General features: G+C 32.9%; 1 protein-coding gene across 4 annotated transcripts; it reads right to left on the reverse strand.

The window, feature by feature from the left end:
* Positions 1-3,340: 3,340 nt before the first annotated feature.
* Positions 3,341-12,762, reverse strand: LOC8262647 (ferric reduction oxidase 6). Of its 4 annotated transcripts, XM_048371806.1 has the most exons (11): positions 12,218-12,756; positions 11,533-11,754; positions 11,328-11,421; positions 10,982-11,179; positions 8,976-9,210; positions 6,644-6,714; positions 6,387-6,523; positions 6,020-6,302; positions 5,432-5,687; positions 4,893-5,328; positions 3,341-3,664 (listed from the first exon to the last, which is right to left on the reverse strand). In XM_048371806.1, the coding sequence occupies exons 1-11, from the start codon at positions 12,228-12,230 to the stop codon at positions 3,495-3,497; spliced, it is 2,115 nt and encodes a 704-aa protein (XP_048227763.1). In that variant the 5' UTR covers positions 12,231-12,756; the 3' UTR covers positions 3,341-3,494. The 4 variants fall into 4 exon arrangements, with proteins under 4 accessions (XP_048227763.1, XP_002519390.2, XP_048227762.1 ...); XM_002519344.4 differs by having other exon boundaries at positions 6,387-6,714; positions 12,218-12,755; XM_048371805.1 differs by having other exon boundaries at positions 6,020-6,714; positions 12,218-12,762.
* Positions 12,763-14,818: the final 2,056 nt, after the last annotated feature.

Below are 14,818 nucleotides of genomic sequence, written 5' to 3' on the forward strand. Positions count from 1 at the left end.
GGCCAAGGCGTTGATGCCACAGATTTAGAGAATTTTCAGCTTGTACTGCATTCAACCCATTCTTGAGCACCTTCGCATGGGTTCTGTATAGGGAGTTCCACGGCTTCCCTCTTGCTACAACTATTAATCCTTTGCTGAGGTTCCATTCTTCACCTCCTAGGTAATGCTTGAATCCATCTTTGTCCAATGCATCACCATATATCAGATTTAGGCGTAAATCAGGAATATACCGCACATCTTTCAGTGTTAATCGACATCCTATATCTGTCTGCAGACAAATGTTACTAATACCTACGATGCTCGAGTGACTAGTGTTACCCATCTTCACTATACCAAAGTCTCCATCTTTGTAAGTCATGAAGAACTCTTTATTTAGTGTAGCATGATAGGAAGCACCTGTATCAACTATCCACTCGACTCCTTGTTGACCTTCCACATGTAGACATTGCTCCTCTTCACAAGAGAGAATCACTACATCATATGCAGTTAATATGGCTGTGGTATTCTTGTGACCTTCCACATGTAGACATTGCTCCTTTTCCAGGCTCTACAATTTCTCTTCATGCAACCTTCTTTACCACAATGGTATCACTGTCTTCCCTTGGACTTTGACCTGCCTTTGGACTTGCTATGGCCTCTTGATTATTGTCTGTATTCAGTTCTCCCCCTATTCTCTGTGACAAGGGCTTGTGCACCATTTGTATCAGTTGACTTTCTTCTTGTCTCCCCGTTGAACAAGTTACTAGTAACTGTACTCATAGTGACCACACCATTCGAAGCTGCATTACTGATTGTCATAACCAAGGTCTCCCAACTATCGGGCAATGATCCCAAAAGCAATAAAGCCTGTAACTCATCTTCTAAGGTCATCTTCATCGCTAATAATTGATTGATCAGGCTCTGAAACTCATTTAGATGCTCAGCAACACTTGTACCTTCTTTGAATTTCAGATTCACCAGTTTTTGGATCAGAAACGCCTTGTTAGCTACAGTTTTCTGCTCATACAGCGACTCCAGCTTCTTCCACAACTTATGTGCGCTTGTCTCACTCGCTACATGGTGGTATACGTTGTCATCAAGCCATTGTCTGATTGTGCCGACCGCCTTTCGATTCAATTTAGCCCAATTAGCAGTGGCCATATCTTTCAGCTTTGCACTATCTCCCTCAACCAGTTCATACAAATCCTTGCAGTAAAGGATATCCTCCATTTTGGATTTCCATATCTGCCAGTTGTTGTTCGTCAACTTGATCATGGTGCTACTACCTTTCATCTCAACCTACAAAAGCACTCTCAAAAGAAACTTGAGGCTCTAATACCACTTGTTGGGATTTCTATCTTTCAATAACAAATAAGAGAAATGCAATTGTGTAATCAACCAATGAGAAATGGGTTAAATTGAGCACCGTACCGATTGATACCAAAAGGTTTAATATTCAAGTGCACAAGCCAAAATTAATAAACAATCAAGCACAATCACACAAGAGACACCAAATTTATATGGAAAACCCTCTCAACTTGGAGAGTAAAAAATCACGAGGCACACTGGCAAACTTTCACTATACCAACAAAACGGGTACAATTGTTCTTCTCAAGTTTTAGCCCTAAACTTGAGGTATATACTTGCTAATAGAGAGATAATACAAGAGGTAACACATTACAGGAAATACTCGCTTCAAACCCCAATTTCATCCAAACCCAAGCAAACCCTAGATTTGAGAAAACTAAAAAATACTCTTCTTACAAACTGGGAGAAACTCAATCAAGACAATGGAATCAAAGAGATCGCCTTTCTCTTTGTTTTTTTCTTCTTCACCACATTCTATTTCTCTCTCCTTCTCTTTCTTTCTCTCTCTCTTCGCGTCTTCCTCTCTATCGCACCAAAAAAATGGGAAAAAAGAAGGAATTTATTTATTTATTTTTCAATTTCTGGGCTGGACCCAACGTGGCCCAACACCAACACTTATTAGAGTCAAATAAGGTTATTTTCTTCCTAATATTCATAGAATGGTCAAATTTTGTTTGCCTATTTGTATGATATTCATGTACAAATTAACTGTTATATGAAAAATTGCTTTCAACTTTCTAGTTATTTTTTTTTTTTACAGAGCTTTCCTTACATACTAAGCCAATCTCAGTAAGAATTATATAACAAGATAAAATACTCCTAAAAAAATACAATTCACCAAAAGCGGCCAGAAAAACTATATTGTTTGTTAGTTAACTATGACAATTATTTAAAATTGTATGACAAAATATACAAACACAGTAACCACTGGATCTTAGTCTGGTGGCCAGATACTTGATTCCAAAAGTTGAGGTCTTGAGTTTGATACATCTCTTCTTTAAAATATAGTGATTTATTCTCCACTTTATAGAAAAAATTTCTCCATTCTCTCTAATCTAATATACTAATATACTAACTATATCTACCAATAAAAAAATACACAAACACAATCATATAGAAAGATGAGACTAATAATAATAGTGGTAAAAGCAAATGGAAAAATAAAGTATAATGACTCACAGAGGATGGTGTAGGATGCCTGGAATTGTCCATATAATCATATAAACCCAAAGGTCACAGTCCATGAATAGTAAGAAGAATTGTTCATGTTTTTACCTGGAGGCATTCTCTACACAAAAGTGTACATCTACGAGGCAAAGAATTGTTCATGTTTTTACCTGGTTTATAGCTACGTTTGTTCCAACAGTAGATGCATGATTACGGTTGGTAAACTTTGCCAAACAGTTCTAATGATATCAAATGAAACACAAATATCTTCAATGAAACACAATATTAATGAGGTCCAGCAGCAGCAGTACATGACCACCTCTCTTGAGGTGTCAAATCGCCAAAAAAAGCTCGAGTAATATCGCATGGTTAGTTATGCTATAAGAATAAACACTGAAAGAAGAAGAAGAAATCTAAGGTGTCACAAGGGAGTGATGAACACAGAAAGTTGAGGAGCTGAAATTCAAGGTCCTCAACCTCAACTAACTGGTTTGCTTTGGCTTGACTTTCTGGTGAGTTGATCAAATCAAGTCGGATTTCCAAAGAGTATACTACACTTTTAGCCTTTTCCATCGACAGAGAAAATATTGCATTTTAGTCATTCAGATTTCACCAGAAATATGGTCTAATACATTTTCCTTTTGGGAAAAGAGAAAGCCCTTAAATTCCTGGGTCTAGCAGAGATGTTCACATGTTAACATTATCAGATCAACGAATTGTAAACATCTATATATCTATCTATATATACAAACACACAAGTGTGCACGCCCACGAGCATAAACAACAAGGAGAAGGCATTGAAGATGAAGCATCTTCACAAACATAGTTGGAGGCAAGGTCTGATTAGATACATTATACTATAACTGCAGAAACAGCATCCTGTCTCATTCACATATTACATAACTACAGACCTTCATATATACTATACAAGCATTGGAAATTTCAGTATTATAAACTTGATGCTGTTAACTGGCTATATATTACAGATCAAAGCTATGGCTGTGGTAATGGAAAACTGGGTCATGGGATTCTCTCCTTAAGTTCTGAGACCTGATCTCTCTAGCAACACTTGTCCCCAGATTAGGAGGACCACATACAATGACACCTACATCAACATGGCCCCACCGCTTCGATATAGATCCAAATATTTCTGCAGTTTGAGAAATAAGTGTTGGTAAAGAAAGGGTAGTTTCTTTTGCAATAAAATTAAAACATGAAGAAAATCAAGGCTTTTAATATTACAACCTAAGAAGTCAGGCTTGTGTGCAATAGCAGTTGACAATTGTAGATAGCAAATAAAGAGTGTAATTTTCCCTCACTCAGAAGGTAGTAAAATCACTTTGACGTGGATTTCATTTCAGGCAACATGCATGTTTAATGCACATTTGATTACTCGGGAAAAAAGTTAAAAAAAAATTAAACTGCAATGGGAAGCTTGTTCATTCATTATGGATGTGTCTTTCTAGTTTAACATGCACTGAATCCCAAGAAGAGTATTTTAAAAAAAAATAGCAAATTAACTATTTTTAAATGTTCTTAATTTTTGAAAATTTTAAAATTTTATTAGTGCAATAATATAAAAATTATATTAAAAATATTTACTAATTAATTTTAGTGTTATATAAATTAATACCATCAAAATAATTAATATTACTACTTTTTAAAATTAAAAATTTATTATATAATAAAAAAATTAATTTATAATTGAATATAATATTAAAAATTAAGTTAAGATGTTATTTTTAGAATTAGAATTATTATCTAATTAGAAAACTAATTTTATTAATTAATATAGCATTAGAATATAATTAATATCATATTTTTTAGAATAGAACTAGTATGATTATTATATTAGGAAACTATTTATTAATTAATATATATTAAAATACAATTAAAATGCTATTTTTTAGAATTAGAGTCAATATTTAATTAGGAATGTAACTTATTAATCAATAAAATAGAAAATTATTAATCAATAAATAAATAGAAAATACTATAAAATTACATATAAGCTTGAATTCCCATGTGTCAAAAATAAGTACACATGTCAAAACAAAGATTTTATGTGTCAAAAATTAAGTACACATGTCAAAAAAATTTAGGTTTATAAATTAATATATATATAGATTATAAAACTCTAACGACTTGTAACTCTTTCCAAATTTTGTCCTATCTTGTTCGTTTTCAAGAACATCGACTTTCATTCTTTGTATTGCATGACAAAGTAAAGGATACGAACAATAAACAGAAAATAGAGATAACATACATACGTTTTTTGCTGACAACATACAAAGATAACATACAAAAAGCACACATTTTTTCAAATAATCCCTTCTTCCTTATAATAAACGAGAAGCAAGCATCAGAAATGGACATACCTTTGAAGTCTGGTCTTGAACCATATTGTATCATGGTAGAACTTGCATAGTTTTTCCCATACAAATCCTTGTTTGCCACATTTTCATTATTCTTCACCTCGCGAGTCTTTAACCCATTATCCTTGTTTTCTTCCAGTGCTGACATTTTCATTTCCCACAGATGCCACAAACCAACAACACAGCCCCCAAAGACAAGTATGCTCACCACCATACATGCTATAAAAAGAAGTCCTTTGTACCACCATGAATGTATGCCATATTCATTTATGTAGTAAACATCTACCAATCCCAATAAAATAACAAACCCCATCGAAGATATAATAACATAAAGTCCAGACCATATGTTATCACCTGTTCCAACCAAAACTGACATGCCACATCCCTTGGATGAAGTGATGACAGAAGAATTTGTGGCCTTGTGAACTAATCCCTCTTCCTGTGGTAGTTATCCAAATGAAGCAAATTATATCAATTGAATATGATAGATAAACACAACTTAAGTGATGTACCATAAGCACTAAGAGTACAATTACACCTACCAACTGGGCATATGTTTCACGGGTAACATAAATATGAACCTCCAGATTAAGTTTGTCAGAGAAATATGGACAAATTGACTCCATGTCGATAGTTGACAGAAGAGGAAGCTCAGATGACTTTTTAATAGCCCAAGTAACCAAAATATTCTTTGGTAAACAGGCCCTTTCTTCATTTATACGGTGGAGAACATCACTCAAGATTGCAAGGAAAGGTGAAATTCCAATGCCGCCAGCTACTAAAATAAGGTTCTCATACCTAAGAGGAAAAGAAAGTAAATTAAAATAATAATCAAAAGATAAACAAAAATTATGCAGGAAATACAGAGAATCATAATTTTATTTAAATTTTTCAAATTTTTGTTCAGAAGCAAGCTTCATCATTTTGAGTTGAATTACTTTAGGTGATAACTAAATTTTGAACACAATTAAATGAATTATTAAATTTTACATTACAGAATACAGAATCGCCACAATTACAAAAAATTATCAAGCATTTGATTCATTAATTTCATAATTCATAGTTAAGGAAGTCATTAAGCCAATGCCAGCATTACTATAAATATGTGATCTCGAGATCAGGATACATACATCAAGTGGTATGGCACTTCATGCCCATATGGCCCCTCAACACAAGCTGTTATCTTTGGATGTGGTTGGGAAGGTTGATCCTGGAGTTCTGCTACTTCTGCCTCAGATCTATTCTTCACATTTCCTCTTAGTTTTTCTGTCCACTTCCCAAGAACCTTTATGAGAATGGTTAGATGATATTTGCCATCCAAAGGACTGGATGATACACTAAAAGGATGCCATTGCAGCCATGATAACTCCCGAATTTGAAGAAAAATGAAACTAAGGGCATTGTACCGCAGATCTGCATTGTAAAAGTGGAAAATAAGATGCATGCTGTAACAGAAGATAAGCAGGAAATGAAATACAGGTGATGAACTGTCATTACTTGCTGGTTTTGAAAGGACCAATTCCACTGTTCCACATGGAAGGCATTTAGCTGAAATTACATCTACAGTCCTTCGTGATTGGCAGAATCTCAAAAACCGATCAAGCATGAAAAGGAATATTCCACCAGCAGCTATGCTGAAAACAAAATCGCCAACATGGAACGCCAAAAAGAGGACAAAGACCACATATAGTTGATGGGTGTAGAAGAACAATTCAAAATTCCACTTTCTCACACCAGGAAGTGATGTTACCCACATGAAAAGTCCAGCTAAAAGACTGATAACTCCTGCTAGATTGGCAAAGCCAACATCTTTCCATTCCATTATCTGCATGAAACTTTATATCACTGTAATGCAAAAGTTTAAGATATATACACTGAACTAATCCTATATTATCTTTATCATACATGCAAATAACTCATCCAACTAATGCTTGTAATGATTTTGTGATAATTAGGATTAATCAGGTAAACAATTTATGACAGATAATTAAATATATTGACAATTAGTCAAAAGTAAAACTTGTCTCCTGATGTTATTGTGGATTGGTTGCCTACTTGTAGTTTGGCACACATAAAGAAATACCTATGGTTATATATGATGCAACTAAATACATATATGAGTATGAATAATAATAATGATAAATATGTGGAACCTAATGTAGAGTCGTCAATGTCAAGCTTATTGACTAGTAATAGAGCAACGTCTTCTAAGGACTTCTCTTAATTAAAATGCAATGTTCGGATGTTAAAAATTCTTTGGCTGCCAAGCATGTGCAACACCTTAGTTGTACTACTTTAAAAATTCTTTGGCTGCCAAGCATGTGCAACACCTTAGTTGTACTACTAAAGAGAATAAAAAGATGAGGGAAGTATCCAATGAGTTCTCATATAGACTGTTTATTTAAGAACTAACTGATCCTGGTGCTCAATCAGCATTTAATTCAAGAAAAACAAGAAGTCAAAAATCAAGAAGCAGTACAAGCAGACAAAATTAATATAAGAAAATCTCTCAGCATCAATCTGTAAGAGCCTCATATCCATAAACATAAGCAGGTCATGACTGTGATTCTAGGCAAACAGCAGGAAATAAGTTAACATTTTAGGGTATCATTCTTGTTAATTGAAGAAAAAGGCACTTCTAATGTAGGACAGATTTCACTATCTATCTACTCATACTATTTCAGTAAATATGAACTAAATAACTGCATGAATTTTATATTTGGCATCTAGATAATAATGACTATTGAGCCTTTGAATACAACATGACTATTGAGCCTTTCCCACTGAAGGTCTACTTTCTAGTATAAATACATTTTAATTGAGTGAGATTTGAGTGCAATAGAAAGTCGAGTTTTAAGAATTTGATGGCTGAAATATTATGGCAGCATAAAAATAAGCTGTGAAGTCTTCTATGATGGGTTAATTTGATAGTAACTAATTTGTGGGATTTAGATGATGGAGTTTGAAAAATCCATACAGTTTGGACCAAATCCATTAGCTGGTTAGTAAAACTAAGGTAAAATCCATGAATTTCTCAAAAACTCGTATCATATTGAAAGCTCACCTCCTAGGTAGGCATTTGTAAAATACCTCATTTTCTTCAACAAGGATCCAATGAACTCTTTTTTAATCCCAAATACCCTTAAATCTCAAGGATTTGATGTGGATATCAAACAACAAAGACTATACAAATCATAGAATCAAAAGAACATAAGAAAGACATGGGGTCATTTGCATTCTATGGATTTTACAGCTTAAATTCCAAATGTTATGTATAAACAAGGTCACCAATGGTGCACCACTGGAGCCAAGTTTAGAAGTAATATAAAGCCAGAGAAGGTGAAAATTGCGGGTTTTCTAGGTTTGTGAACAATACCTTATATTTGTCTTCAAAATGCAATCAAACACTATATTCAATGATCAAAAGTATCATAAAATAGGTCATATGACTCTATATATATTTTACATGCTTTCAGAAATTGTCCTCATTCAAGGTCAATGACCCTTTAATAGGAATACCCCGTATTAAGAGTACTACAGCTGTAGTCAATTCTGCTATACCTCATTTTAGAGAATTAAGCCTTGTAAACTTTTGGTTTTTGGTTTTCACAGTTTGCTTGGCAGTCTTCTCTTTCATTAGGGAAAGGAACCAGGCACTGGCTCAAGGTTAAACTAGGAAAATCCTTACTTGGGGCTGCGTACTCCTTCTATAAGAATTATTTTAAAATTATTCAACAAAGTACAGCATTATTATGGGGATGGTGAGAAGAGATATATTTTACATCCCAGAGGGGCTATAATTGGAGATACCATTATTTCTAGTACAGAAGTTCCTATAAAAATGGGAAATGCCCTACCTTGATCTAATCTTAGAATAAGCTATGGATATCATCCTTCATCTGCACTTGCAATGTATAATCGAGGCATTATTATAGCCACTAACTATAAGAACAGGTTCAACAAATGGGTTTTTCAACAAAATAAAACACCAATAATCAGCAAATGGATATGTGTAAATACTGTGAACAGATGTAAGAAAAAAAATACACAAAATGACATTGAAAAGAATCAAGAATGAGGACTCACTTCATAAAGGAGGTCGCCCCGCATTGCCCATCCAACTACATAAAATAGCCCATGGAGAGTAAAAAGCAACATTGTTAAGTGTCCCAACCATACATGGTACCTTGTAGCATGCTCAAAAGGGATATCAATAATACGGAGAAGAACTGATCCTCGTGCAATTGGAAGAAACAAAAATGCCAAGCAAAATAATCCAATCATACCAAGTCGAAGTCCTGTCAATTCTATCAGCCAAATGCTGAAATATTTTAAATTAGAAGGGACACAAAGCTAATGGTAACAGTGTTCATGCAAAAAGAAATTAGTAAGTTTAATTACAAATGCATCATGAAGTATCTGAAACAATAAACTACCAAAACTCTGCTACCATTAAGAATTTATGATACAGTAAGTTGCCATCAACTAATACTTCGACATCAGTTTGTTTTCTACATTATAGCTCGAATTTTGATTTGACTCAAAGGACCATTTCAAAATTAATGGATATTCTGGAGGAAGAAGTTTTCTCTGTACTTCAGTAGCTCTATCTTTTCTTGTTATGTTTCATTAGTAGATTCACGCACTAAAGTCAAGAATCTTCTAGCACTTTTTTGGTAACAACTGTTCATAAAATCCTAACCAAGGAGCTTGCCAGTTGTTTCTATGGTATTGATCCCAGCTAATGCAAGTACTTTCAATAGAAGGGAGGCAAATATTAGATGCATCTAAACAGTAATGAAGTTACTGCAGATGCTAAGAGAAGGAAACAAAGGTAGCTAAACACTTGGGAGTTTGAAAGGCCTTTGTTAGAGTATGTCCAAACCTACTTGATAAGATTGTGGTCCTTATGAACGCACAGGACTTTGCAGCAAGCTGTAGGTAGTTAATTAAAGGGTGTGTTATACATCTTCAGTCGATTCAGTCATCAAAATACACAGCCTAAACTTCGTTTATAGTCACAAAGGCATAAAGCAATTAGGCAAGGAACTATTGTCTCCATTTTTTTCTTCTCCTTTTGTATATGATAAATGGGCTTGGTAGAACTCATTCCAAAAAGCTAGCTCAAAGGAAAAAGATGAACAATCCACTTATATACACTATAAGTGCCCAATAACCAAGTGATATGAGATAAATACAACTCTAGCACCCAAGCTAGCTCAAAAGAAGAGAGAGTCCAATCCACTTATATACAGTATAAGTGCCCAATAACCAATCGATATGGAATAAATACAGCTTCTAACACACTCCCTCACGCTTAGCTGACATGCAAAAGGTCCGGGTCCAAATCCATCATTGCAAACAAAAGGCCGACTTTGATATCATGATAAATGGGCTTGAATAGAACTCATTCCCAAAAGCTAGCTCAAAGGAAGAGGGTGCCCAATCCACTTATATACACTATAAGTGTCTAATAACCAAGCGATGTGGGATAAATACAACTTCTAACAATATTGTTAATGGTTGATGTTTTAAGCCAAATGGTTGAGAAAGGAGTTAATAGAGACATGACATGAATTCAAAGGATACTAATAGGTCTCACTTACAATTTCTAGATGATACAGAATTTCTTTTGTTGAAGAAGGGAAATGTTTCAACCTTGGTCTGTATTTTGAAAAAAAGTTACCGAGGAAGCCTATAGAAATTAATTGTCAAGGTAATCTCTTAATTTCTCTCCTACAATTTGATACAATGCGGGTGATGCGTCTTCCATAACATGTTTCGTGTCATGAAGAATCTTTTCCTAATATCTTTCCTTTTCTTTATAGAATCTCTCTATTCCATAACATTCCCATCTTCGATGGTAGCAACATTTGTTCTTAGATTTCCACTTCTAAGGGGATGGTCAGTTATTTTTGTTACTTGTTTTATTAGATTCTGTAAGATAAAAGGATTATCTCTCTGGATTCTTCCTAGAAAATGAGCCATTAAGAGTTATCCCTGTATCTCCATGGTGTTTTGTCCTTTAATCTTCTCAACAAAGTTTCAGAGAAAAAAAAAAAGATCTTGATCCAAAAAAGCAGAAATTGTACCTTTTTAATTTAAAATTTAAATGCCACTCAGAGATAAGGCTGATATTCTGTATGGTATAAGCATAAATAGCCCACACAATGTACACAATAAAGAGGAGAATCCCAATGAACTCAGCAGCAGAGACAACCCCAAATGGTCCATCTACGAGAACAGGAAATGTCCACAGGCGGACGCTCGGATACCTTGAATCTTTCTTCCTATAAACAAAAGTTCACACACTTTTATACAAAATATCTTGTGAATAAAAGGATCGGCACAAACAACAAGCAGGGGGTATAAATTCAACTGAGAGGTAAGGCTAAACAATGAAAAGATAGAAACTTCTCCAAGTAAGAAATGACATACTGCTTGAACCCCTCATCTCCGGCGATGATAAGATGTGCAATGGAAAGAAATGCAATGAGAAGAATTGGTCCGCTCAATAACAGGAATATGCTTCCTGAAATTTGAAGTTTCCAACATCAAGATTGAGAGAAAAAAGCAGGAAAATATCATCAGACGAAGGTGAGAAATAGAAACTAAAAAGAGGAAAAAGAAGAAGGGACTGAACCTGAAAGACCAAAAAGAGTTCCACTGGTGGCATGAATCCATTTCTCAAACAATTCATTGCCAAATTGCGTAGGATAAATAAAGATAAAAGCAACCCATGAAACGAAAATAACCCACATTAGAAACTTGAGAATCCATTTGACTGATGATGTAAAGAGAGGTGTCTTCTTCACACCATAAGTTGAAAGAAGAGGTTCATGATGATCCATAGAATATGTTTTAGCTGTTTAAGTACACTCAAGTAGCTCAATTTGCAAACAGTATGATTCCCATATATATAAAGAAAATGTAGTAATAAAACCAAAATTTGTGGAACCCATCAACATATTAATTGAGGTACATATAAATTTTTGCTCATTTACACAAGAAGATGATAGAGAAAATGAACCACTTAAGAATAATATCAGGAGCTAAAAAATTTCCATCCATAAATATATTAAAAAAATTTAAAAAAAAATACTGAGAGGTACTGAGAAGTGAAAGAATATGATCGTCGTATGGTATCTATAGTCCGATGTTTAGATTGAATTGATGGGTAATGCAATATAGGCCACTGCAATAATTCTTCAAATTAGATAAGAAAATAAAGACAGACTGCGAAATAGAAGTGAAGCACTTAATGAGTAAAAGGCTAAAAAAGTAATGACTATATAAAACGGACAGAGACCATGCAAATTTGTGTGTACCTGAAGGCTCCATGTCTCATCTAGTTAATAATGACAAGTAATAATCATCGTCTTTTTCCATCATCTTCTTTTTCTTCTCCAATGGCGCTCGCAGGGAAGTAAATCCAAAAGTTGAAACCTGGCCAAATATAAGAATATAAAAAGAATAGAAGACTCACTTTCATCACACGAGTTACCACCTTGAGATAGGAAGAGGCCAGAATCTTCCTCTCTCAGTGTCCCTTCTCCATTGGCATTGGGTTTCTTTGGAATCTGTCTCTTTTCTCTCCTAGCAATTGGTGGGGTCAGTCTCCCTAATCGACTCTACTGCGAGAGAAGGAAGGCTTATACTTGAATTTTGGGAAGAAATCACCTCCTGGACCTGAAAAATTAATCTGACCAACCCAACCTGATTCAGCTACTTAAATCCCGACATAATCCGAGCGTCAACTATATAAGTAAAACTCTAAATTTCTTAAAAAGAAATTGATTTAATAATAAAATTTTAAAGGATTGCATCTTTTCATAACTACTTGATTATATAAGTAAAAGAAATTATAAAGATAATCATTCATTCCAGTTAATACAAACAATATCATTTTCTCTCATAATATGAAATAAATTTTGTACTGAACTTGAATATGTGCATTAAGAGTGTTGCTTAAAAGTATAATAACAGTAAAAATGAGAACTTAGCAAAAGATTGCGTAAATACCTCTTAAATCATATAGAAATATCTATTTAAAAAATAAAAAAATATTATAAAATCATACTTGTATACTCTGTATTTATAATGCATAAATTTTTAAAAATTTCATAAAATTTGTATTAAAATTTTTTAAATTAATTATATTAAATATCTTCTCTTACAGCATGGAATCAAGTGTTATATTGTCAAAATGATAGATATATCCACACTTGATTTATACAACCAAAGAGTTCTTAAAGCAATATCAAACTGGTTTAAATATTGATTTCAAACATGAAAATTATCCAACGAGATTTTCCTCCCCCTTATAAAGAAATTTTTTATAAATATTTTCAATATAAATCAAAATATCACTCCAAGAGAGTAAATATTATATTTTGCACTTTATTTTCAAATATGGTGGATTGTACAATAGGCCTATGCAGTCCAACCAGAAGACAAAGAGGATTATGATTATTATTATATCCTATATTTAGAAAGAACTAGTCGTTTATCCATGTGTTGTACGATCGTTATTATTATTTTAATTATAAAATCAAATTAACATATACAATTTTAAAAAAAAATTAATATTTAATATTAATTTATAAAATTTTAAAAATAATAGCAAACTTACTATTTTTAAATATCTTTAATTTTATAAATTTTAAAATTTTATTAATATAATAATACAAGAATTATTTATTAATTAATTTTAATATTATATAAATTAATATAATTGATATTACTATTTTTAGGATTAAAAATTTTATTATATAATTAAAAAATTAATTTATTATTATTAAAAATATAATTTGACATGTTATTTTCTAGAATTAGAATTATTGTCTAATTATAAAATTAATTTATTAGTTTTATAATATTAAAATATAATTAATATGCTATTTTTTTTTAATAGAAATAGTATCATTGTATGATTAGAAAACTATTTATTAGTTAATATAACGTTTTAATATAAATAATATACTATTTCTTAGGATTAGAGTAAGTGTTTTAATTATGATAAGCTATTTGTGTAGCTAAAATCGAAGGCAATGAACTTATTGATGCAGACTAGCATAAATGGTTAGTATCAAGGTCGTATTCTCGGGAAAGGATGATCCTAGACCTACTGCATCGTCTTATGTTATCTAACCTAAACAAAATCGATGAAGTATTATGCTATGATTAAATATGAACAAACGATTAACTAAGTGTCAAATAATCTGAAAGGATTTAGGAAAACACTCGAAGGAAAAAGCAAACCCTAGGGGACCTAAGCTAGTTGAATTTTAGTGAAGATAGAGATTATATTGATTACTAATTGCAATTACCCGTGGATGAATTCTTAATTGAATTTGGTTTCTCTCTCGAGATAACCGAATTCCTAAACTCAAGAACCTAAAGTTGGAATATTTTCCTAACAATTGATTATTCGATTATCATTAAGCTTTAATCCGCCTCTATTAAGCTTTGTTAATTCTTAATCTGACTAGTCAATTATCCTTATCTCTAAGTGATTATCTTATTAATACTGAAAGCAAGAAGGATACAAAACTAAACTCAAACAATCCAACAATTTAATATTAAGCCAACATAGTAAAGAAATCCCAACGGATTTAATCGATCTAGTTACACATGTTCATGTTTAAAACAACTAGGAAATTAGTTACAATGAAAGAATAACGAAAATGAAACATGTACACCCTATTCTCTCGAATTGGATGAACAGCTCCAAATCTGAATCTGCACTACGATTGATCTCCCCAATTGCCTCTCGATTTGCTCCACTACTGTTCTGCACTCGGAACCTTGCAATTCTGGGATTCTTTATGAATCAATAAATTAATAGAAAAAATGATAACACTACATATAAACTTGAATCTCATATGTCAAAAATAAGTACATATGTCAAAACAAAAATCTTATGTATC

This window comes from Ricinus communis, chromosome 3, assembly GCF_019578655.1.
Source record: "Ricinus communis isolate WT05 ecotype wild-type chromosome 3, ASM1957865v1, whole genome shotgun sequence".
Lineage (NCBI taxonomy): Eukaryota > Viridiplantae > Streptophyta > Magnoliopsida > Malpighiales > Euphorbiaceae > Ricinus > Ricinus communis.

What these genes read in the sequence shown, in the direction of transcription:
- LOC8262647 (XM_048371805.1), bottom strand. An exon ending in GAAGTGCCATACCACTTGAT is followed by an intron (nt 5,688 to 6,019) that starts GTATGTATCCTG and finishes TTTTCCTCTTAG; the next exon opens with GTATGAGAACCTTATTTTAG. An exon ending in TTCAAGACCAGACTTCAAAG is followed by an intron (nt 3,665 to 4,892) that starts GTATGTCCATTT and finishes CTCAAACTGCAG; the next exon opens with AAATATTTGGATCTATATCG.